This window comes from Scyliorhinus canicula, chromosome 18 (assembly GCF_902713615.1).
Source record: "Scyliorhinus canicula chromosome 18, sScyCan1.1, whole genome shotgun sequence".
Lineage (NCBI taxonomy): Eukaryota > Metazoa > Chordata > Chondrichthyes > Carcharhiniformes > Scyliorhinidae > Scyliorhinus > Scyliorhinus canicula.
Window position 1 is genome coordinate 96266290 of NC_052163.1, and position 25006 is coordinate 96291295.

Consider the following 25006-nt stretch of genomic DNA (forward strand, 5'->3'; position numbering starts at 1 on the left):
CTGGAAGGAAAAGAAATTAACTACTAGCATGCACAGCAGAAGTGGCCAAACCCTCTCCAATAACAACGTCACAAGGAAAACTACTGCCAGTGCAGTCAGGTAAGCTTAGCAGGTTTATTAAGACCAAAGGTACGAGTGTGACTGCAAATTGGGTGAATAGTTTTCAACTTAACATTTCCAAGAAGAATCAGCAAGGAAACAAAGTTCATTAATCCTTTCAAAGTTACTGACACAAAATTTATATTGTTCCCCAAGTAGAAAAACAATTTCAACATGCTCATACTAATGTAAATCCAATTTAACAAATCAAGCTAATGTGTTTAATAATGCAGTGTCTAAGCACCTTATTTGGCTTTGACAGATTAACTACAGAATCTGAATGTATTTGTATCACTTTGGCTAGGCAATTGCTCCCAATCCAGATGTCATAAGCAGCGGTATTTCCCGATTGATACTGCAACAGGGCAGAAGATGCAGGTAGGAAAAAATATAGGAATGGTACAATTCTGTAGATTACAAATGAAGACAAATGGACATCTACAAATGCTAGACATATGAAATAATAACAGAAAATGTTAAAACCTTTAGCCTGATGTTCTCATAGTTGCTGAAATGCTATTGAAAGACATAAACCTTTGATGCAGTCAGTTGACTACCAAAAGCCAATTGAGGGTTGTCTTTTTCAAATTTCAAGATGTGACTAATCAATCACATCTAGCGACAGATCTGCCTTTTATGAACAAGAAGGATCACATTAAAATGAAAGCCATACTTCAGAGTGAATACAGAAGTAGGCCAGAGGAGCCACCCACCCAGGCAGAAGGCTTCCAAGGTCAGTAAAGATTGACATGGAATGTTAAAAGAACAAAAGATTCAGACGTTGATGGATGAACCGAGGCTTCAGAACAGAAACAACATAACTGTTGAACAAATTTTAATTAAAACATTGGACCACCACTGGAACAATCAACATTTTCAATTTGGCTCACTCTAGGTTTTAGTGGCATTTGGTGAAGAACCCAAAGGTTGATATGCAGAACATTCGAGATCTGCAGCTCCCGCTCTATTGCAAATTTTCTTTCAGTCTCCTTTTCCTGTCGTTTAAACCATAGAATTCCTACAGTGCAGGAGGCCATTTGGCCCATCGGGTCTGCACTGACCCTCTGAAAGACCACCCTACCTAGGCTCACTTCCCCATCCGATCCCTGTATACCCATCTAACCTTTTGGAAACTAAGGGGCAATTTAGCATTGCTACTTCTCCTAACCTACACATCTTTGAACTGTGGGAAGAAACTGGAGGGCCCGGGGGAAACCCATGCAGACACAGAGAGAACCAAGTTCCACACAGACAGTCACCCAAGGCGGGAATTGAACCTGGGTTCCTGGCGCTGTGAGGCAGCAGTGCTCATCAGTGGGCCACCGTGCAACCATTGCAAAGCACTGTATAAATAACTCTTCATATTCTTGCAAAGTTTAGAAGCCAGATGAACGCAAGAGATTCTTCATGGCAGCAGTTATTAATGTCACTCTGTGACTTCAGGAACGCAATTCAAATAGATAATTTAGATAATGACAGTTACCACAGGATAGCTATCTACACATCTCACCCCACCTAGTAACCTGGGCAAAAGAAAATTGATACACCCATGATGACCACTGGTCAGAGCATACCGTGTGAGGATTTTACAGAAAGGAAGGAAGCAAAGTGGGAAAATCCTGCATTTTACATAATGCCTTTTCATATCCTCATGGCATCCAAAATGTTATGAAGCCAATTGGATATTTTTGTGCAGTCACACTTGTTTTGAAGGCCATAGCCCAGTGGTTAGCACTGTTGCTCCACAGAGCCAGGGTCAAATGTTGGATTCCTGGCTTGGGTCATTATCTGTTCAGAATTTGCACGTTCTCCCTGGGTTTCCTCCGGGTCCTCCAGTTTCCTCCCATATGTCCCGAAAGACGTGCTGTTAAGTAATTTGGGCATTCTGAATTCTTCCTCTGTGTACCCGAACAGGTGCCAGAATGCGGCGACTGTCATAATATGCACCCATGCACATCATGAGGTAAAAGCAGGCAGTGACAGACACCCAGATGAGCCAATCAATATACAGAATAGAGCACGACGAATCACCAGACAGAACACCCGAGGGGGGCTTCCAACTATAAAACACACGAGACATCAGCACTCTGCCTCTTCCACTGCTGACAACCGTAGTGACAGTCAGGGTGTACAAATCATTCAACATCTTCTACACGTGGATCAGAGGTAGCCTGGTCTAGATAGTTAGAGTTAATTTACTTAGAGTAGTAGAGAGTCAACCCACAGGCAGCTGTGTGCTTCATTACTGAAGTTCAATAAATCTTATTGAACCAACGCCTACGGTTGGTGTATACTTTGTCATTTAGCTGCATCGTGTTGCAGTCCGTGTTACCCCAGGGTGAATAACACAACATGATACCAGGAGTCGCTACTGCTTCGAAATAATTTACCTATGAAAAATTCACTGACGTCCAGCAACTGCCTTCCAGTGGCATGGAAAAGATCCAGGCACCTGCACAGCCCCGGATCTCTGGGAACGTTGGTGCCAACTGGTGGGTCTTCAAGCAGAAATTTTCAAAAGTACGTTCGATGCCCGAAAAATCGCACTGCTACTGTCGACTGCGGGGGACCAGGCCATCCAAATCTTCAATTCGCTCACTTTTGCCGACGGTGAGGCCAAGACCAAGTTCCAGACCGTCTTAGCCAAATTCGACAGTCACCGAGGTCGAAACAAGCAAAAACTTTGAGCGTTATGTATTCCAGCAGCGCCTTCAGGGTAAGAATGAGCCTTTTCAGTCTTTTCTCACTTCAGCTTCGCATTCTAGCACAGTCCTGCAACTACGGTGATACCGCTGACTCCCTCATCAGGGATCAGATCACGTTCGGTGTCTACTCAGACGCCCTGCGGGAGCAGCTTCTAAACAAAAAATATGACCCCGGCAGTAGCCATCAAGACGCGCAAAGTTCACGAACAGGTGAAAAGTCGCTATTCCCGCCTTAAGTCGGCAGAGCAGGACCAACTTGCCTCCCACGAGGCTGAGAGTGTACAGGCCATCGCCCGAATGCGGCGCCTGAGCATCGATGAAGACGGCCATTTTGCACGCTTTTCCAGGGGTCCCATGCATGCGCACCACGGTCAGGAGAACGAAGCAGCCGAAGACTACACTGCGCAGCTGCGAGCGGCGGCTGACCGCACTGCGCATGTGCGACGACGCACCGAGTTCACAACATCAATGTAATGATGTGCCCCAACTGCAGCACTGCCCATTTAAAGCGGCAATGACCTGCAAAAGGAAGGCGATGTCTCAACTGCAAGAAGCCTGGCCATTATGCGGCTTTGTGAAGGTCTGCACCTCCGATAGGGGGCCAGCGATCCCAGTATCAATGTGTTCTAAGTGTGCAGCAAGGGCTGCTGGATTTGGAACCTGATACCCTCACGGATCCGGGGGACGACTGCCCGGAGTCCCCATATCGAGTGGGCATCATCACCATGCATGACAAGGCCTCCTCGCATTCAGCAACACACACACCCATCCTCAATGTGGATTCTGCGGACAAGTGGCGTGCCACAGTACAAGCCAACCATTGTAGCATCCGGTTTAAGCTGGACACCGGTGCTTCGGCCAATCTAATATCCCAAGCAGATCTTGCTCGCATCCAAATGCAGCCAACAATTCTTCCGCCGGCATGCCAATTGCTCGACTACAATGGAAATGCCATCACGGCATTAGGGTCCTGTCACCTGCATGTATCCAACAAGGTCATCAAGGCCACTTTGCAGTTTGAGATCGTCAAGCCCGGCAAGGCTTCTCTGCTGGGTGCCCATGCATGCAAGCTACTCCATCTAGTCCAGCTTATACATACCATGTCCTCTGCCAACAGCACTCTTCAAGCCGACATTGAGGAGCTACTATTGCAATACCCGGATGTGTTCAGTAGGATGGGAATGTTGCCCTACCGCTATAAAATTCTGCTCAGGCCTGATGCCATGCCTGTCATCTATGCACCACGCCGGGTGCCGGCACCCCTAAAGGACCGTCTAAAGGCGCAGCTGCAGGAGCTCCAAGATCAGGGTGTAATATCCAAGGTGATGGAACCAACTGACTGGGTCAGTTCGATGGTCTGTGTCAAGAAGCCCTCTGGAGAACTGCGCATTTGTATCGATCCCATGGATCTGAACCGTCCTGAACCATAACATCATGAAGGAACACTACCCGATCCTAAAGCGGGAGGAGCTGACGGGTGAGATGGCACATGCCAAATTCTTTACAAAGCTGGATGCATTGTGTGGCTTCTGGCAGATACACTGGACGAGTCCAGCAGGAAGCTCTGCACGTTCAATACACCTTTCGGAAGATATTGCTACAGCCGCGTGCCATTTGGCATTGTTTCGGCCTCTGAAGTCTTTCATCGAATAATGGAGCAAATGCTAGAGGGCATTGAAGGTGTGCGGGTTTATGTTGACGACGTCATCATCTGGTCCACGACCCCGGAGGAACATATTTCTCGTCTTCAACAAGTCTTCAGACGCATAGATGCCAATTGCCTGAAATTAAATAAAACCATAAGCTCCTTTGGCATGTCGTCAATTAAGTTTCTGGGTGATCAGATCTCCCAGCACAGCGTGCAACCAGACTCGTACAAAGTCAAGGCCATCAACACAATGAAGACCCCAGAGGACAAGAAGGCGGTCCTGCACTTCCTGGGTATGGTAAATTTTTTGGAGAAGTTCATTCCCAACCTTGCGTCATTCACCACGGCCCTCAAGTCATCTGGTGAAGAAGTCCACCACTTTTCAGTGGCTACCCGGACATCAAGCAGAGTGGCTTGAGTTGAAAGCAAAGCTAACCACCACCCCTATTCTAGCTTTTTTTGACCCAGCGAAGGAGACTAAAATCTCCATAGATGCCAGCTAGGACGGCATTGGGGCGGTGCTCCTCCAGAAGGACGACACCTCGTCCTGGGCTCCAGTAGCCTATGCGTCAAGGGCCTTGACCCCTACTGAGCAACGATATGCTCAAATAGAGAAAGAATGCCTGGGCCTTCTCACTGGCATCGTGAAATTCTATGATTATGTCTATGGTCTCCCAACCTTTACAGTAGAGACGGACCAGAGACCCCTAGTTCACATTATACGCAAGCACTTAAATGACATGATGCCCAGGCTCCAGTGCATTCTCCTTCGACTCCGCAGGTATGATTTTGAACTGGTTTACACACCTGGAAAGGAGCTAATCATCGCGGATGCCCTGTCGCGTACCATCACCTCGCCATGTGAGCAGGTAGACGTCACACACGACATGGAGGCGCAGGTGAAACTGTCTGCCAGCACCCTCCCGACATCCGACGAATGACTCGTCATCATTCGAGTTGAGACCGCCAAGGACCCTCTTATGCAGCGGGTCATACATCACCTCACAAATGGCTGGCAGAAAGGGCAATGCCCCCAATACTATAATGTAAAGGATGACCTAACTGTTGTCGAGGGGATCCTCCTGAAATTGGATCGCATCGTCATTCCGCGCAGCGTCCAGAGCTTGGTGCTTACACAGATACACGAGGGGCACCTCGGTATTGAGAAGTGCAGGTGTCGGGCCCGGCTGGCTGTCTATTGGCCCGGCATCAACTAGGATATATCAAACATGGTCCTCAATTATGCGACCTGCCAGCACTTCCAGGCTGCTCAGCCAAAAGAAACGCTCCACCAGCATGAGATCATGACCTCTCCGTGGTCTAAGGTGGGAGTTGATCTTTTTCACGCCAACGGGCGTAACTACGTCCTGATAATTGATTACTTCTTCAGTTACCCCGAGGTAGTGAAACCGTCCGACCTAACATCCAGGACTGTCATAAAGGCATGCAAGGAGGCATTCGCCAGGCATGGAATCTCACTCATGGTGATGAGCGACAATGGTCTCTGTTTCTATAGTCAAGAATGGTCCAACTTCGCAAAGCAATACCAGTTCCAGCGCATCATCTCGAACCGCATTACCCGCAATCTAATGGGAAGGTCGAAAAAGGGGTGCATATCATGAAGCAAATGCTCTGGAAGGCTGTGGACTCAGCTTCGGACTTTAATCTTGCTCTTATGGCGTACAGGACAACCCCTCTGTTCAACGGTATGTTTCCAGCACAGCTCCTTATGAATCGTAACCTGCGGACGACTGTATATCCATGTACCTGACCTGGATCACCTTCCAGTGCTGCAAAAGATGCAACAAATCAGAACCTGGCAAAAGCTGACATATGATTCTCATGCTACTGATCTGCCCGCGATCTCTCCGAAGGACGCTGTTCGAATCAAGTTGCCTGGTGGAGGCTGGTCAGCTCCAGCTGTTGTTGTTCGACAGGCTGCTCCCAGGTTGCTTGTGGTTCGCATGGCTGATGGATCTATTGTAAGGCGCAACAGAAGGGCACCACGCAAACTTGCCTGCCCACCACCGGATCTCACGTTCCCAGATGTTGTTATGCCTTACCCGGACACCTCGCTCCACAAGGCCATCAATCTGGCTGCATGCCAACCTGTCAAGACACCATCATCCCCACCTCCACCTCTCAGGCGGTCCACAAGAATCCGACGACAGCCCCAACGGCTGGACTTATAAATAGTTCCTTTGTATATATACAAATATATATGCACGCTAGACACCTTACATGTACATACGCATTCACTCTCCAATTGCTGTAAATAGTTACTTTTGTTAATATTCTGGGTATGTTCTAAGCAGCCGACAATTTTTTTTTTTAAAAAGGGGGATGTCATAATATGCACCCATGCACATCATGAGGTAAAAGCAGGCAGTGACAGAAACCCAGATGAGCCAATCAACATGCAGAACAGAACACGACCAATCACCAGACAGAACACCAGAGGGAGGCTTCCAACTATAAAACACACAAGGCATCAGACTCTGCCTCTTTCCACCGGTGACAACTGTAGTGACTGTCAGGGTGTACAAATCATTCAACACATTCTATACGTGGATCAGAGCTAGCCTGGTCTAGATAATTAGAGTTAGTTTACTTAGAGTAGTAGAGAGTCAACCAACAGGCAGCTGTGTGCTTCGTTACTGAAGTTTAATAAATCTTATATTGAACCAACGCCCACGTTTGGTGTATACTTTGTCGTTTAACTGCATCGTGTTGCAGTCCGTGTTACCCCAGGGTGAATAACACAACAGCGACAAGGGGCTTTTCACAGTAACTTGATTGCAGTGTTAATGGAAGCCTACTTGTGACAGTAAAGATTATGATTTTAAAAATGTGGCAACCAATTTGCAAGGTCCCTCCAAAAGCAGAGATAAATGCCATGTTATTCTGATTTTTTGTATTATTGCTTAAGAATAAACAAAATATAAATAAAATAACTCCCATTATCTTCAACAAATCGTGCCATGGGATCTTTCAAGTAAAAGGATGGCACAAGTTGGATTTAACATTTCATCCAAAAGATTGAACTCTCAATAAAGCAGCACTCCCACAGTATCGCATTGAAGTGTTACTCTCGATTGTCTGATACTACTCTTGAAGTGCCTCAGGTCAATTAGTTTGGTAATAGGTTCATCAATCCTACATTTAATAAAAGACAAATTGGTTTGTACAGCAATTCACTGAAGATGGTGTATTTTGTGAAAACTGAACTTAATCCATTTGATAAACTCAGCAGCACACTGCCACTACAGCTCTCTCCAACAAGAAAGTAGAGCTGTATGGTCGGCACGGTAGCACAGTGGTTAGCACTGTTGCTTCACAGCACCAGGGACCCGGATTCAATTCCCGGCTTGGGTCACTGTCTGTGGAGCCTGCATGTTCTCCCCGTGTCTTCATGAGTTTCCTCTGGGTGCTCCAGTTTCCTCCCACAAGTTCCAAAAGATGTGCTTGTTAGGTGAACTGGACATTCTGAATTCTCCCTCCGTGTACCCGAATAGGTGCCGGAGTGTGGCGACTAGGGGATTTTCACAGTAACTTCATTGAGGTGTTCATGTAAGACTACTTGTGACACTAATAATGATTATCATTTTTGTTGAGTTGAAGCAATAGCTGCAATCAACTTCAGTACCTGTGGAGACCGGGAGAAGATAAACAAGACAAGTTACCGACACACCATCCAAAAACTACTGATGTGAAATATGTGTACTGAAGTTGCCAATCCTCACTGTCTTCACATGGACAACGAGTGGCTCTTGTGAAAAATGAAAATGAAAATCACTTATTGTCACGAGTAGGCTTCAATGAAGTTACTGTGAAAAGCCCCTAGTCACCACATTCCAGCGCCTGTCCGGGGAGGCTGGTACGGGAATCGAACCGTGCTGCTGGCGTGCTTAGTCTGCTTTAAAAGCCAACGATTTAGCCGAGTGAGCTAAACCAGCCCCTGTGACAGATCACACAGGATGTCAGGTGTCTGTGAAATTGGATCACAGAAAGGGAAGGAAATATATACCTTATGCTATCCCACCTAAATAAGGATAAAACAGGGACATTTTTTGTTTAATCGCATAATTCAAGCTACAGATAAAACCATTTTACATCAAGACTCAGTTTGAATAGGAAAATTTAAAAATCCTGATCTTAACCAAAATATGTTTGGGCAGCATGGTAGCATAGTACCAGGGTCCCAGGTTCGATTCCTCGCTATGTCACTGTCTGTGCGGAGTCTGCATGTTCTCCCCATGTCTGCATGGGTTTCCTCCGGGTGCTCCGGTTTCCTCCCACAGTCCAAAGGTGTGCAGGTTAGGTGGATTGGCCATGCTAAATTACCCTAAGTGACCAACAAGGTTAGGAGGGGTTATTGAGTTACAGGGATAGGGTGGAAGTGAGGGCTTAAATGGGTTGGTGCAGACTTGATGGGCCGAATGGCCTCCTTCTGCACTGTATGGTCTATGATCTATGTTACGATTGAGTTCAATTGTAACCCATGCTTTGAAGGTATCAAAGCAGTTTAGTCTCATTTTATGTGCAACCACAATATTAATGCTTCTTGGACATTGTGACCTCCTGCAGACGTGGGCAACACCCCAAGCCTTGACCCTGGAGGGGCAACATTACCTCCATCACCAAATGTCCAGGTCCCCACGCCACACAGGCATGAGTGTGACCCCTACCCCAAATTCCATCTCCATTGGGGAATTCCTCATTACCCTCCCCCACCCCCCCAAAGTGAGTGATATCCTGCTATGGGCCATGAGAGCCCCAACCCCCTTTCAGGCCCTGTTCCCCCCCCCCCCCCCCCCCCCCACCGCATCAAGATTATGGCCTCTTTTAGGCCCCGCCCCTCGCCAAGTACCCCCTAGCACCAGCCATGCTGGTGGGGCGGGCTCTGATTGAAACCAGCCTGTCAGCAACTTAGTTCTTAAAGATTGGGATGCTGTTTTTAAATGCCGCCCCGATGCACAAAGGTTAGCGGCAGGATTCCCGTTATATTGCTGGCAGGGAGCGAGGACAATTGCGCTGAGATTTCCCACCGAGGTAAAATGCATTTTGGGTCTGTCACACTTCCGTCACCAAACCTACCCAAGAAGAATGGAAACGGGGAAAATTCCAGAATGTCCCTGGCAAGTCCACTCATATTCTCTTTCCTTATCAATGTCCTGGTCCTCCTTTGTTGAGTTCTAACATCCTCAGGTTACTGCTGTTTTGGACACCATTGTAAGTCGCTTTCTTTGATCTAATATTATTTTTAAACTCTGCCCACAAGCTACAGTTGGACCACTTTTCCTGTGGAGTTTTTTGAAGAAATGTATGGTTTAATATAAATTTTGTACTAATTCTCCTACCTTTTAATGTAGTTTCTTGATCCACCCTAACCAATTCTGCTTTAATTAGATTTTAAACTATAGTTTCAGACTTTACTAAATCATTTTCAAACTCAAATAAAATTCTTGCATACGATGATCGCTCACCCCTAGAGGCCCCCATATTGCAAGTTAATAAATTAATCCCCTTTCAATGCACAATATTAGATCCGAAATAGCCAGCTCCCTTGTAGGTTTCTTAACATACTGATCTAGAAAACTCTGGTATACATTCATGAACTCGTCCTCCAAACAATTACTGCAAATTTGGTCTGCCCAGTCTATATAAAGGTTAATGTCCCACACAATTACTGCATTGCCCGTATTACGTGCACCTTGCTGACTTATACTCTTGGCCCTGCAACACAATTTTCATAGAATCCCTACAGTGCAGAAGGAGGCCATTTGGCCCATCAAGTCTGCAACGACCCTCGGAAAGAGCACCCCATCCAGGCCCAATCCCACATAATCTTTGGACACAAAGGGGCAATTTAGTATGGCCAATTCACCTAACCTATACATCTTTGGACGGTGGGAGGAAACTGGAGCACCCGGGGGAAACCCACACAGACACAGAGAGAATATGCAAACTCCACATAGACAGTCATCCAAGACTGGAATTGAACCGCAGTTCCTGGTGCTGTGATGCAGCAGTGCTAACCTCTGCCCCAACATGCTGGCCCTTACTGTTATGGGTTCTGAAAACACCTTCCTTCAATGTTTCCTATCTTCACCATTCCTTAGCTCCACCCGACTGATTTGCCTTTATTTTCTGAGCTGAAATCCTTTCTCTCTACTCTCCCCCATCCAACCTTTCCTACCATTTATCTTACTTATCTTTTCTAAAAGATAACTATCTCAAAATTTCCAGTCCCAATTTTGGTCAGTTTGTTCAGTAATGTTTGTTAGGTCAAGCCCATCAAGTTTTATCTGTTATCAGTTAACCTAATTTTCTGCAAATACTTTGTGTCTTCAGTTTTGACTTTTAATTTTTTTTTCCTGATATCAGTTTAGTCACTAATGACCTATTAACTTTCTCATTCTCAATGTTCCTTCCTGATTTTTTTTGTTCTCAAGCTTTTGACGCTTCCCTTGCTGCTTTTGAATATACCCTTTCCCGAATCCTCCCACCTCCATTGCAGCTCCTCCCCCACAGCCTCCACCAATTTGTTAGCTTAAAGCCCTGACTCCTGCCCCAGATAGCCACTTGCTAGGACACTGGTTCCAGCCCAGTTAAAGAGGAGGCATTCCAAAAGAACAGCTTCTTCTTTCTCCAGTTCTGGTGCCAGCAGTCCAGGAAGTAAAACCTTCATCTCAGATACCACAACTTCAGCTATGTATTTAAGATTCAAATCAACTTATCGCTATGCGAATTGACATTATGGCTCAATTAGTGACTTAGAGATTATTACTTCCGAGTAAAAATAAAATACTGCAGATGCTGGAAATCTGAAATAAAAATAGAAAACACGGGAAAATTTAAGTAATCTGGAGAGAGAAATAGAGTAATTGTTTTGAGTCTGTATGACTATTCAGAGCTGAAGAGAAGTAGAAAGGTGATTGTTTTTTTTTACTATTGAAGAGTGTGAGTGGAGCAAAATGGAAGTTCAGGGATAGGTTTTTAAAAATTTGTTCATGGGATGTGAGCATCGCTGGCTGGGTCAGCATTTATTGCCATCCCTGAGGGAATTTAAGAGTCAACCACATTGCTGTGGATCTGGAATCACATGTAGGCCAGACCAGATAAGGATGACAGATTTCCTTCCCTAAAGGACATTAGTGAACCAGATGGGCTTTTAATGACAATCGACAAGTTTCTTTTGGTGGGGGGAGGGGGCAATACATCAAAATGGAGGTCAGAGTTTCCTCAGCAGAACATCATTCCTAGATCTACTTAAATAGTTGGTTCCTACATGAACCAAGACAACTGAATCCTCCCCCTTCCACTCCCAAGTACTCTAAAGACAGAAGCGATATCTTTGCCCCAGGCAACACAACCTTCACAGCTGCTGAAAACAGTACCTATTCCCCAGAGTGTAGTATCACCTATCACAAAGACCTTTTCACAACCCCTACTTGAATGTCCTCTGGCAGCCTGGTGTATGATCAGTTTTCCCATCTACCTTGCAATGCTTGATCTCATCTGCGCACGTAGCAAATACCTCATATCTGCTAATATGAAGAAAGAAAAGCTCTTCCAGATTACATCCTGGATTTCCATACCTGCCTGACTTCTGTCACACCCTTTTGCCTCTGGCCATTGAACAACTCCATAACATAAGAGGGGGTGACTGCTGCCTGGAACGAAGTGTCCAGGTATTCCCCCTCCTCCCTCGTGCACCGAAATGTTTGCAGCTCAGACTCGAGCTCATCAGCTGAGCTAAAGTTCCTCAAGTTGCAGACAGTTACCATAGATATGGCTGTCTGGGATAGCAATACCGTTCACAAACTCTTACATGCTGCAGTTCAGACGCACCATCTGTCTTGAATTGTTTATATAATCTTATGTATTTATGTAATTGTTCAATTAACATTTTTATCGGGGCGGGGAATTAAAAAGCGACACCTCCTTTTTGCTCTGCACCAAAATATCGATATTAGCATTGTTAAAAAAGCACTCTTTCAGGACCAAGATGAAATCTCTCATTTTGAGCAAAAAAACTTTATAAAAGATTTATAAATGCTTCTTAATGTAATAAAATATCATCAGCTGCTTCAGAGAACAAACATGGAAACATAGAAAATAGGAGCAGCAGGAGGCCATTTGGCCCTATGGGACTGCTCCGCCCTTCATTATGATCATGGTTGTACATTCAATTCAATAGACTGATCCCCCCCAATACTCTTTGATCCCCTTCGCCCCAAGTGCTATATATAACTGCCTCTTGAAAACATGCAATGGTTTGGCCTCAACTGCTTTCTGTGGGAGTGAATTCCGCAGGTCAACCACTCTCTGGGTGAAAAAATTTCTCCTCATCTCAGTCCTAAATAGTCTACCGTATCTTCAGACTGTGACCCCTGGTTCTGCACACCTCTTCTTGCCCTGTCTCGTCCTGTCAGAATTTTATAGGTTTCTATGAGATTCCCCCTCATTCTTCAGAACTCCAGCAATGCAATCCTAAATGACTCAATCTCTTCTCATAGGTCAGTCCCATCATCCCAGGAATCAGTCTGACAAATCTTCTCTGCGCTCCCTCTTGAGCAAAAAAATCTTTCCTCAGATAAGGAGACCAAACCTGCACACAATATTCCAGGTGTGGCCTCACCAAGGCCCTGTATAATTGCAGCAAGAAACCTCCGCTCCTGTACTCAAAAACCTCTTGGGAAGTAGTGGAATATTTAATAGGTGACCCAAAGTATGTACAAAAAGATCATCAGTTTTGATGAAACTTTTAGAAGTGAAGGTGGAACTGGCAAGTGGTTTAAGGAGAGCATTTCAAACAACATGGTTCGGATAGTTCAAAGCTCTTCTTCCAAATCTTAAGAGCACAAAGACATCAGCTCAAATATAACTGAATAGTCTATTTTAAAGAGTAGTGGACTAAAATTCTCCGAAGCCTAATATTTTCTTCGATAAAATGTGACAGCAGACTAAACAGAAAATATTCATTGCTTCCCCTGCAAGAAGCAACTAGTTTTATAAAACCTTTTTAAAAACATTTTTTAAATTAAGGGGCAATTTAGCGTGGTCAATCCACTTACCCTGCACATCTTTGGGTTGTGGGGGCGAGACCCACGCAGACACGGAGAGAATATGCTAACTCTATTAAAAAAAATTTTTGGTTACCAATTCATTTTTTCCAATTAAGGGGAAATTTAGCGTGGCCAATCCACCTACCCTGCACATCTTGTGGGAGCGAAACCCACGCAAACACGGGGAGAATGTGCAAATTCCACACGGACAGTGACCCAGAGCTGGGATCGAACCTGGGACCTCAGCAACATGAGGCAGCAGTGCTAACCACTGCACCACCGTGCTGCCCTGAGAATGCAAACTCCACATGGATAGTGGCCTGGGGCCGGGATCAAACCCGGGTCCTCGGCGCCATGACTGTGCTATCGTGCCGCTCTTAGTTTTATAAAACGTGATCTGAATTCATAATCAATCTGGGCATAGACAATCACGGGATGGGGAGATAATGAAGGTGTGAGGTGGGGTTGATACGGTTATACAGTTGGGACAGGAGGGAAAATGCTGGTTCCTCCCGGCCCACAAGCAGCTTTGCAAAGAGATTCACCTGATGGATCGGGCCCTTCTCACCCCCTCTTGCCTGCTGAATTTCCCAAAACAACATGAACTTATGATGATGGCATACAGCCTCCTTAAAGGTTTCCATAACTGACCCATCTTTTCACCAGGAATGATCACCTACTTCTTGCCCTGCCTTTATTAAAACAGTTCAAGGTGAGTTGGAATATTGCTTTGTTTTTTTTTTCATTATAATTTCCTAAATGAACCAAATCCACCCATTTTTGGAGGGTAAAATTACCCCCAATATCTTTCTCTGATAGGTTTCTATGCAGCCCTGAACATAAGACACTGTTCAACGGCGCAGCTTCCCTCTGGACTCCGCACAATTGTCTCCCAGCTTACTAATGTTTTAGTCCATTTTCAATACTTACTTTGCCAAAGCAGATTTTTCTCAGTAAAATATTGTAAAGATTCTTCCTGTTTCTTCCCTGTTTATTCCCTTATTTTCCCAGTTATTTTGCTGTTACATTTTTGATCCATGGATTATTTATGGACATGTGTCTTTAAGACAGCCTGTATCTTTAATTCAAGCAGAAGGAAGCAGTGGCCTGTTCCTTTAATTCAAGCAGAAGCCTGTGCTGGTTTAAACTGCAGTATAGAGGGCTGGCACCAATGACAAGAGATTGGCTGAGTTATCCGTTTGATTGATTTGGCTGATGGCTAATGAATTGGCCCAGAAGGATGTGTTGGTCAGGTAACAGGGGGTGATTGGATCTGATCCTAATGGAATGTTTTCAGAATCACAAGGTTTTCAGTTTGACTCTTGGCAGCTTAGAGAGAAGACTCTCTCTCTTCTCTCCATTTTTCTCCAGAAAAAGCTGTGTTTCTGCCCTGGCAGGGAGCTTGGACGAATCAGCTTACGGGAGAACCATTATAGGCTGTGCAGGCAAAGTTCAGAATTTGCTAACTCTCCCCAAAGAAGTTGGTGTGAATCGACTATCTTTCTTCAGAAGGCCGGTTGCCTGCGAGTTCTGCCTTTGATGAATCAGGGCCGGAAGACAGGCCACAAACTGAAAGCAAAGTTTGATGAAACAGGGAATCGATCTCTCCAGAAAAGGTGCGATTATAGTGCTTTTTAAAATTCCAGGAAAACCAGAACAGGCTACAACGTAAAGACTGTAATCTACAAGCCTATTGTGAAGAAAGCATGCTGGGAACCATTATCTGAAGCAAAGATTCTTTCCTCTTTCAGTCACCTCCTTCCCCCCCTTTCCAACCCTCTATGTTTGTCTGTCTGTGCAGAGGTGGTTGTGAGTGTGTAAAGGGTGGGAGTTAAGTTAAAGTCGGAGTTAAGTTAAAGTCGTAGTTAGGTACTTATTAATATTTGACCAACTGTATCTACTGCGTATTTCATCACATTCTTGATATAAATAAACATAAATTGTATTTACAGTTATAAACCTGGGCAGCACGATGGCACAGTGGGTAGCAGTGCTGCCTCACGGCGCTGAGGTCCCAGGTTCAATCCCGGCTCTGGGTTACTGTCCATGTGGAGTTTGCACATTCTCCCCGTGTTTGCATGGGTTTCGCCCCCACAACCTAAAACATGTGCAGGGTAGGTGGATTGGCCACGTTAAATAGCCCCTTAATTGGAAAAGAATTAGCTACTCTTAAGTTTAAAAAAAAATTTACAACCTTGTTGACTGTAAATTATTGGGCAGCCATCAGCCAAAGACTTCGGGTATTTTTGTTCAGAATTATTGGTTAATTCATTTGTGTTGTGACTCCAGGACGAGTGGGGCTGGAACTGACTGCACACTTGCCCAGGGTGCTGTAACAATATATGTTTAAGACACATTGTATTATGGGAGCCTTGCATTGTTCCATCAGGTTACTGGTGATGTTGACGAGTTTACATAAAATTACCAATAAATGCAATTCTTTTCAGAAGTCCAAAAATTAGAAGACAGAAATACTGTTGTATTGTTCAAAAGACTGCAAACGCCTGATTGATAAAATCTGCTGAGATAGAATTGTACATCAACAGCTACAATTCTAGAGATGGACTCAATGCGGTATTCTTTCTTTCCCTTGTTGAATTTCTTACTCTGAATCGGCTTCATTTCATGGATACTTATCAGCACTGTTTCTTTACCCAAGTGACAAATCGATTGTGACCCTAGACTGAGTATTTAGGTTATTTAACTGTGCACAGTATTGTAGTCTAGCTTGAACCAGCTCTCAGACATTGATCACATGCAGTCACTTTCAACAGAGGTCACATTATAGTAAACAGGAGCAGAAATTATTATTGAATCCCTCCTTCCTCCCCACATTTCACTAAACTAGGGATGGCAGGCAACGGTAGCATCCTCATCACTACCTCAATCAGCAAAATGAGCAGTGACCTTGGATGGAACCTGGGACTTGCCTGATCTGATGCATAATTCCACGCTGAGCTCATTTATTCATCAAATTATCACAGAGGAACTTGCTTCCATACAACATTTGAAGCAAACACCCATGGAGCTATGAGAAAGCTCCAAATTTTCAGGAAAAACAAAATGAAAATGAAAACTCAGACAAACACAGATAGACAAACATCAGTCAAGGAAGATAAGATCAGCAAAGGCCACTTGAGACAATGTAGAAAATAGTTAATCTAACAGATTCTGCCCAATAAGAAACAGTATCCTACTTATCACAGAATCCCTACAGTGCAAAAGGAGGTTGAATGACCACACTACCGAGGCCCAATCCCCCACCATATTCTTGCAACCCCACCCTAAGTGGCAATTTAGCATGGTCAGTCCACTTAACCTGCATACTTTCGGTCTGTGGGAGGAAACCGGAGCACCTGGGGGAAACCCGGGGTGAATGTGCAGACTCCACACAAACAGTGACCCAAGATTGGAATCGATCCTGGGTCCTCAGCGCTGTGAGGCAGCAGTGCTAACGAGTGCGCCACCCCCAGAAAATTCCATTCCTGACGTATTCCCAATGTACATATGAATCAGCTTAACTGACGGCGTAAACATTTGAATTAGGACAAAAATATCAGTTCCGTAATTAGCACTAAATCATTATAGCCCTTTAAGGTTGCTTTGTAAAAAGCCAAATCTTCTGAACAGCAATCAGCTGTAAAATACTATCTCATAAGCTTTGTTAAATATCAAACAATCAAACAAAATCATCCCTGGAAAACAATAGTGCCTTGAAGGTTTGTATTTAATCATTCAGCCATCAGATTACTGATTAATTTAATACATTCCACAAATTACATTTCCACAGTTATCTCTGAAATTACATTTCCTCATTTTCTCAGTTTATGAAGCCAATAAAGCTACTTACGATAAGAACTGCCACCTGGAAGCTAATCATTTTGTCAAAATAAAATTTAATATCACATCATTTAGGACAAAAATACTGTGATCAAAATGCAGCAGTACAATCTGCATAATACCCTTGTATTACAAAAAGTACGAGCAGGGGTATTTTATAGTCCTCTGTTGGTTTCTTCTATCTCACTTATGAAGGTGCAGATTCTGACAGGCTATGGGTTGTGTGTGTTTCAGCTGCCTTCTTCAAGTACCAGTCTTCATCTATAAGCCAAGATAGTATTTGGCAGTTATTAACTGTAAACAACTAGCCAAGTCCAGCCAGGTCCTGATTCAATGTTTATATGGAGGCACATTTCAGCAGGAGTCCATCTGATTTTAATCAGGAACAGTAACTGCCTCTTTATTCTCTCATTAGTCCTCAAGTGAATGTCAGTGCCCTAACTGAGGTCAGCTAAATCAGCTGAGACAATGCATCACATCTCTGACTTATGTCTGCACAGCTTGTCAGAACTGTAGCATTCTCCATTTGCGTCCTTCAATGCCAAAATTGTAATTTATTCATCGGTCAGTTTGTCTTCCTCCATTTTACAAATGGTAGCTTGGAAAAAGTAATTATCTCATTGGTGTAAAAGGAGCATGCTTTTTGTGATCCTGTCTTAAACTTAAAATAATCCAGTGGAGCTGTAAGGAGTTAGAAATAACAGGCCACCACCAAGCAGTGGAGACAAGAATTGAAAGCAAGATTCCAGCAAAGAGAGGAGAAGGTGGTATCCATTGTTTGTTCCTCTGAAAAAATTCTGTTTTTAAAATGGCGCTTGAAATATTCTGTTTATCTGTCTACATGTAGTCAGAAGGCTCTATGGCACGTAAATGCTTTTGGACATTCCTGGCTTTAATTTGGGAAACCATTCAGGGAACTAATAATGATGCATCACATCAGAGAATAGTATCTTCGTATAGGGTTAGTGGCACCAATTAAAGGCGCGCTAAGAGTTGCCTCCATGCTAGTTACTTTAAATTAATGGTACAGAATTATGCCACACCGCAAAATGAAGCAGCGCATTCAAGAATGCGCAATGGGGTGAGGCCAAAACAAATTCAAATTGAAGTTGGCAAAATTTTAATAATTCCAGGTCTTTCGCCAACACACCTTTGAGCAGTAATCACTGCATAATGATCAGGATTAAAAGCCATGACTGATGTTTTTTCTCCCTTCCAGACTTTGGCCATGTGCTTCCCTGGTGTTCAACAAGACATTTAGACAATTCCATTTCCAGAGAGTACATACTCAGCATGATCCAAACCATCAGACATCTATTCTGCAGCTGAACGGCAATTAAAAACATAACGAATGTCATCTGGAATTACATAGCAATTGGTTAATACCCAAATGATTAGTGCTGCCCTGTTTATCTGAAATAAGACGTGAGATTGGTGAAATGACCTGAACAGTGAAAGCAGGAATCACTGGGAGCATTCCAAACTTGGACCAGGATTGTTCATTTGATGACTGTTAAGATTCTACTGAACATAAGTGAGGACTATGGAATTACATGAACTGAGTGTTGGAACAAGCTCCCCTGCAAAAGTGCACAAATAATACCACAAAATGAATGTGAAGCTCTCAAATGTGCTCAAACACCTCCATTTAACAAACATTGTAGCTTTACCTTTATGATTAATTGTTCGCAGGCACTGCTTGCTTTGAACATCCCATAGTCTCACTGTCTCATCGTGTGATCCTGAAATGAGCAAAGTCCCATCCATGGAGACCGACAAACAAGTCACCTGGTTTCTTGAAGAAAAAAAACAGTTTCCAGTTTAAGTTCAATGTCGAGCAACTGCAGGATTCAAATAATTTCCCCCACCCTCTCCTCACTATTTTCTCTTCCTCTCCTGCCCTTGAACCTTAATGGGGTTTGGTTCCAGCAGCACTAACCGCCCTCACCCAAACAGCCACTTTCCATGTATGAGCCGAACTGCAAGTGATAGGTTACTGTACCATGAAGAGAATCACAATAGAACCCAATACTATCCTCACATGCAAATAGGTCAATAGAAATGTGAATCTTGGATGATTCCTCGCTCCCCACCCAAGGTTCTGGGATTGAGTGACTTTCTTACTCCTACTCTAAGCAAGGCCAAACGACTAATTCAGTGCTGGCAGGGTGGGCAAAAGGAGAGAGAGGGCAAGGAATAAACATGGAGTAAACTTCCAACCCATTATCCTGACATAGAAGTGATGCTGCAGATTGACCACCAAATCTAGAAACCACATGAATTGATTTGAATGGGAAGGAAAAATGAGCAAAGCCAGTTTCCCGTTCAAGTGGCAAACTGAAAATCTGTTCCTGAGAGATTTAGGAGAATGTAACAGGGCACAGAGGGAAGAGAAGGAGGAAGAGAGATGAAAGGAAGAGGGGGCAGAGAGATGAAAGGAAGAGGGGACAGAGCAAGTGTCAACAGAGTAATGTTTTTAAGTGAGTTGGAGGCCTGGTCACTGGAGGAGATGTAGGAATTCGGATCCTCTTTCAATTTTTGCATCTTTAGAAAGTTAATTTGATTTTTTTCACGATTAGCATGTTAAACCTATGCTCAATGCCCCTTTTTAAAAAATAATTTTACACTGAAACAGGCTAGAAAATATGCTAGCATTCCACTGGCCCATAGACTTGGCAAGCCTGTGTACCACTTTAGCTGCGTCAGTTAATGGAAAGTACTACAGAATTAATGTATTATAGAGAACATAGAACATAGAGAAATACAGCACAGAACAGGCCCTTCGACCCACAATGTTGTGCCAAACTTTTGTCCTAGGTTAATCATAGATTATCATAGAATTTTGGACACTAAGGGCAATTTATCATGGCCAATCCACCCAACCTGCACATCTTTGGACTGTGGGAGGAAACCGGAGCACCCGGAGGAAACCCACGCACATGTATGACAATGGTGCAGATAAGGAGTAATTAACATGAAACTGCCCCTGAAGTCCTAGTTAAATGTCAGAGTCATAACTTGGGATGGTGTATTTGGGTCAGTTACCAGAGGACTGTTCTCAGGAACAGATTTTCAGTTTGCCACTTGGAAATTGGCTGATTATAAAGGCTGGTATCCTGAATGCAGTGAAGCTGTTGCACTTTATGGAAAAAGGTCAACAAAGTGACCTAATTTGGACAATAATGAATATTAGCTATTTAGATTTTTCCTGCTTTGAATCCTGGGATGAACAAGTTGCCTTGTGAGGAAAGGTTGAGCAAGTTAGGTCTATAATCTTTGGAATTTAGAAAAATGAGAGGCGATCTGTTTGAAACTTCTCGAAGCCTGAGGAAGCTTGACAGGGTAGATGCTGAAAGGATAGTTCCCTTCATGTGGAAATCTAGACCTAGCTAATATTGTTTCAAAAGAATGGGTCGCCCAATTAGGACAGAGATGAAGATGATTTTTTTCACAGTCATCAGTCTTTGAATTCTCATCCACAGAGAGCCATGGAGGCTGGATCATTGAATATATTCAAGGATGAGTTATACAGTTTTTTGACTAGCAAGAGAGTCAAGGGTTTGGGAGTGTGGCAGGCAATAAAATGGAGTTGAGGCCACAATCAGATCAACCGTAATCTTATTGAATGGAAGAGCAAACTCGACGGCCATATGGCCTGCTCCTGTTCCTAAGTTTTTATGTTTACAGTAACATTACGGGCTGGCACGGTGGCGCAGTGGTTAGCACTACTGCCTCACAGCACCAAGGATCCGGGTTCGATCCCGGCCCCAGATCACTGTCCATGTGAAGTTTACACATTCTCCCTGTATCTGGTTGGGTCTCACCCCCAACCCAAAGATGTGTAGGGTAGGTGGATTGGCCATGCTAAATTGTCCCTTAATTTGAAAAGAATAATTGGGTACTCTAAATTTATTTTAAAACACCACAAGCGTCAGTCTGGCTCAGTTGTTTGCACTCTCACTTTGAGTCCGAAAGTTCTAGGTTGGAGTCCCATTTCAGAACTTAAACATATTCTCGGATGACATGCTGATGTAGTACTGTGATGCAATGCCAGAGTTTCTGTATTCACATAAGATATTAAACCAAGGCCTGTCGGCCTTCCATGATGTTTCTGGTGGATGTGACATTACACCAACTTAAAAGAACTAGCAAGTTCACCCAATGTCATAGTTCACAATCCTCCTCAATGAACATCAAATACAGATTACCGTCATTCCTCTTTTGCTGCCTGCAAAAGACATGGTGTTCGCCAAAATAGAAAGTTTTGCAGTACTTTGAAGTCATTCAAATAAATCAGAGGATGTGATCAGATGCCATATACATGCAAATTTTACCTTCAAATGAATAGGGGATTTAAAATATTTAAAACGTGCTTTTGTATCATTCTGTAGCTACTAACTCCATAATATGGGCCTCCCACACTAGTAAACCCGTTAGAATTTCATGCAGACATAATGGGCCAAATGGCCTCCTTCACTATAACATTTCTGTGATTGTTAGTTTTTTTTTTAAAGTGAGAAAGATTCTTTTTTTTCTGGGTCACCCCAGTTGACATTAGTGTTAATGGGACAGTAAACACACTACTGCACCATCATGCACAATGTGATTATTGTTTTACTCAATGGTCTCTGCATGCTACTCAGAACATCTCTTTTTCCACAGGTTTAATTCACGATTTAAAAACAAACTTGGGAGTGCTGCACCATAAATGTAAAATGGACATTTGGGCAAAGTACATTTGGGTCGGACTCTGGCATCTATGAACTGCACCCAATGAAAAATCGGTGCCTTCAGATGGGGCAAGAAACAAAAGTAACAAAAATATGCAAGCTAATGCTGTGCTAAACTCTGGAAGAAATTGTTACAATGCAGAATGTATTGTCACAATAGTGAAGATTCATTGTCAGTGTCAGCAATGTAATAAAGCAAGGCGACCAGAGGGGTAGAGATGGGAAACTAGACACTTAGTCATGCCTCCCAACAATGATTAAAGCAGAGACATTTTCAGAGTTTTGAATCATTTGCCTATTTCCCCAGCTGGAGACGGAGTTGGGCTACAATTAGTCTGAGGTGTACTTTAATTTCAGATATGAAAACACTTTACAAATGCCACTTTCCAGAACATTCTATTGGTTATAAGGCAGCAAAAGTATTCTCTTAATACCTCCGGCAGAAAGTTTGCAGACTTAAGAGTTGAAATTTTAAAAGATCAACTCGTCAACGGGTACTTTTGCTACAGGCTATCCTGGCGAGTGAACAGTAGAAAGATGTGTGTAAATTTAGAAAAATGGATAACATCTCTGCTGAAGATTCCAATTCCCACACTTCAAAATACCATGGCTAAGCAACATTTATAAATCTGTGCACCTGGCTTTGTTCTTTATAAGGAAGGTGTGGAATCTGGTTATCAGACATCTCAAAATTAAAGTAGAATTTTCAACCAACTTTTCCCCTCCCTGCATTTCTATTTGCTGTCCTATTGAGATAAATAACCTGTACCATTTATGTTTTAGTACTGGACAGCATGTGAGTGAAGTCTGGGGTGGTGTGCTGGGTTTTTGTTCAGTCCTACATACCACTGCAGCACATACCTAACTATTTATGTACCTCAGATGAAAGCAAGGAGCAATATCAGTATTCTCAAGTGTTTTAATGTTCCCAAAATTTCAATTCCATTTTTCTCACAAGACTGAAGAAATGACCTGGAGTTTTCAAACAATAGATTCTGATTTGTTACGATGAAAGAGGATTGAATAGTTTCCATATAAAAAATTCCTAGGCATGCTAGTTTGATAGAAGAAAATAGGACCTACTTTAACTTTTTAGCAATATCAGCAATAAATTCAATGATGCAATGTCCAGCAGATGATAGTGGAGAAAAATGATCGTGCCAAAAATTATTTCCTTGGTAGTATGGGTGGGGAGGAGGAGGAGGAGGAGGAGGAGGAGGAGAGGAGGAATGTATTGGACATTCATTCTATCTTGTCCAAAGTGAAACTGCCTGCAAGCTTTATTACTTGGAGGGACCCCCTAAGACATTGGTGAAAATTACTCAATTGCAACATTTATTTAGGCTACGTATTTGGATTGTCATGATGAAAAATTAATAAACAATTCTTTACCGATGTCCCTTAAAAATCTGGCTGCCACCTTTCTCAGTCTGAAAGCTCTTTTCCCTCTGATCAGGCTGCAAACAAGCACAATTCATTATTAACGTATCAGTTGTGGTACGAGTCAAATGTTTATGATGAACTTGCATGTTATCAGAAATTAAACAAACACACTGTTTAAACAATAATTCAGAAGTTTCACAACACCACAGTTGCTGTGATGACCACCAACCTAAACATTGCAGAATGCGAATAATCCCAACCAGTGTAACATACTCTCCCCACTTCTCCCCACGCCTCCCCCCCACCCCCAAATCGCTTTGAGGAGTACTCGCAAAGTCTGCAACAGACCAGTCGTCCCTCTTGGGGTGTGAAGAAGAGAAGGGAAAAACTGCATGGGCAGTATGCCCACAATCAGGAGAGCCTACCTTCCCACCAGAATTCAAAGATGAGAGATAATTGAAGCTAAGATCCACTTGTGCTGAGTGTAATGCTCAGTCAATTCAACTCCTGTCTCCCATTCTCCCAAGGTAAAATTATACTTTTACTACTTCCCAGCCAGAAATGGCACAAATTGATCAATTTATAAATAATACAACTGCCTTTAACTAGAACAAAATGCAAAGCTACAAAAAGTGAAACAATTTCTTTGAAAGAAGCAAAAGTATTTCCAAAATTGAAGAATTAAGAAAATCAGGTGGTTTTCTGCAACTATGAATTGCACCCCAAGATGAGGAACAAATGTGGACTTTCCTCAGGAGTAAGATATGCACTTAAGTTATTTTCAGTAAAGAGTTATGAGGTTTCAAAGGATGTTGGAAAAAATATCACATTATCATGAATTCTCAACAGCTTAAAAAAGGGGACACAAGAAGATAGTGAAAGTGAATTAAAAGAGATCTGCTATTTAAAATTGGCATTCCCTGCCACCTCAGACGTCTTTCCCCAGTCCCCATTTCCAGGTTATTTCTCCTCATCTCACTATTTCAAAGCAAAGGCTGACCAACACATTTCACTTGCAGGATCGGTCTGCTTTTGTGCCCCCATATGGTCAGTGTCCCTCTACTAATTCCAAGGAACTGCCAGCCCTAGTCACATCACATCACACAGCGGGTGGCACGGTAGCACTGCTGCCTCACAGCACCAGGGACCCGGGTTCAATTCCGGCTTTGGGTGACTGCCTGTGTGGATTTTGCATGTTCGCTCCGAGTCTGCATGGGTTTCCTCTGGGAGCTAGTTTCTTCCCACTGTCCAAAGATCTGCAGGTTAGGTGGACTGGCCATGTTAAAACTGCCCCTATGTGTCCAAAGGTTAGGCGGGGCTATGGGGATTGGGCAGGAGAATGGGCCTAAGTAGGGCGCTCTTTCAAAGGGCCGTTGCAGGCTCGATGGGCTGAATGTCCTCCTTCTACACTGTCGGGATTTCATCAGTGCTGTCTCCCAACCCTCTCCCACACCCACATACACCAAGCAATTCAGGATTAGTTTTGGGGGAGTAAATGAGCATGACAGGGAGCTACAGCAGCTGCACAAA

General features: G+C 43.6%; 1 protein-coding gene across 1 annotated transcript in view; it reads right to left on the minus strand.

Moving 5' to 3' along the window:
• wdr18 (WD repeat domain 18) overlaps positions 1-25006 on the minus strand; it is a 241870-nt gene that overhangs the window by 56533 nt on the left and 160331 nt on the right. The window contains exons 6-7 of the mRNA XM_038777006.1: positions 23486-23550; positions 19034-19158 (exon numbers count right to left, since the gene is read on the minus strand). Of these exons, the coding sequence (XP_038632934.1) occupies positions 19034-19158; positions 23486-23550 (190 nt within the window). The remainder of the gene's footprint in view (positions 1-19033; positions 19159-23485; positions 23551-25006) is intronic.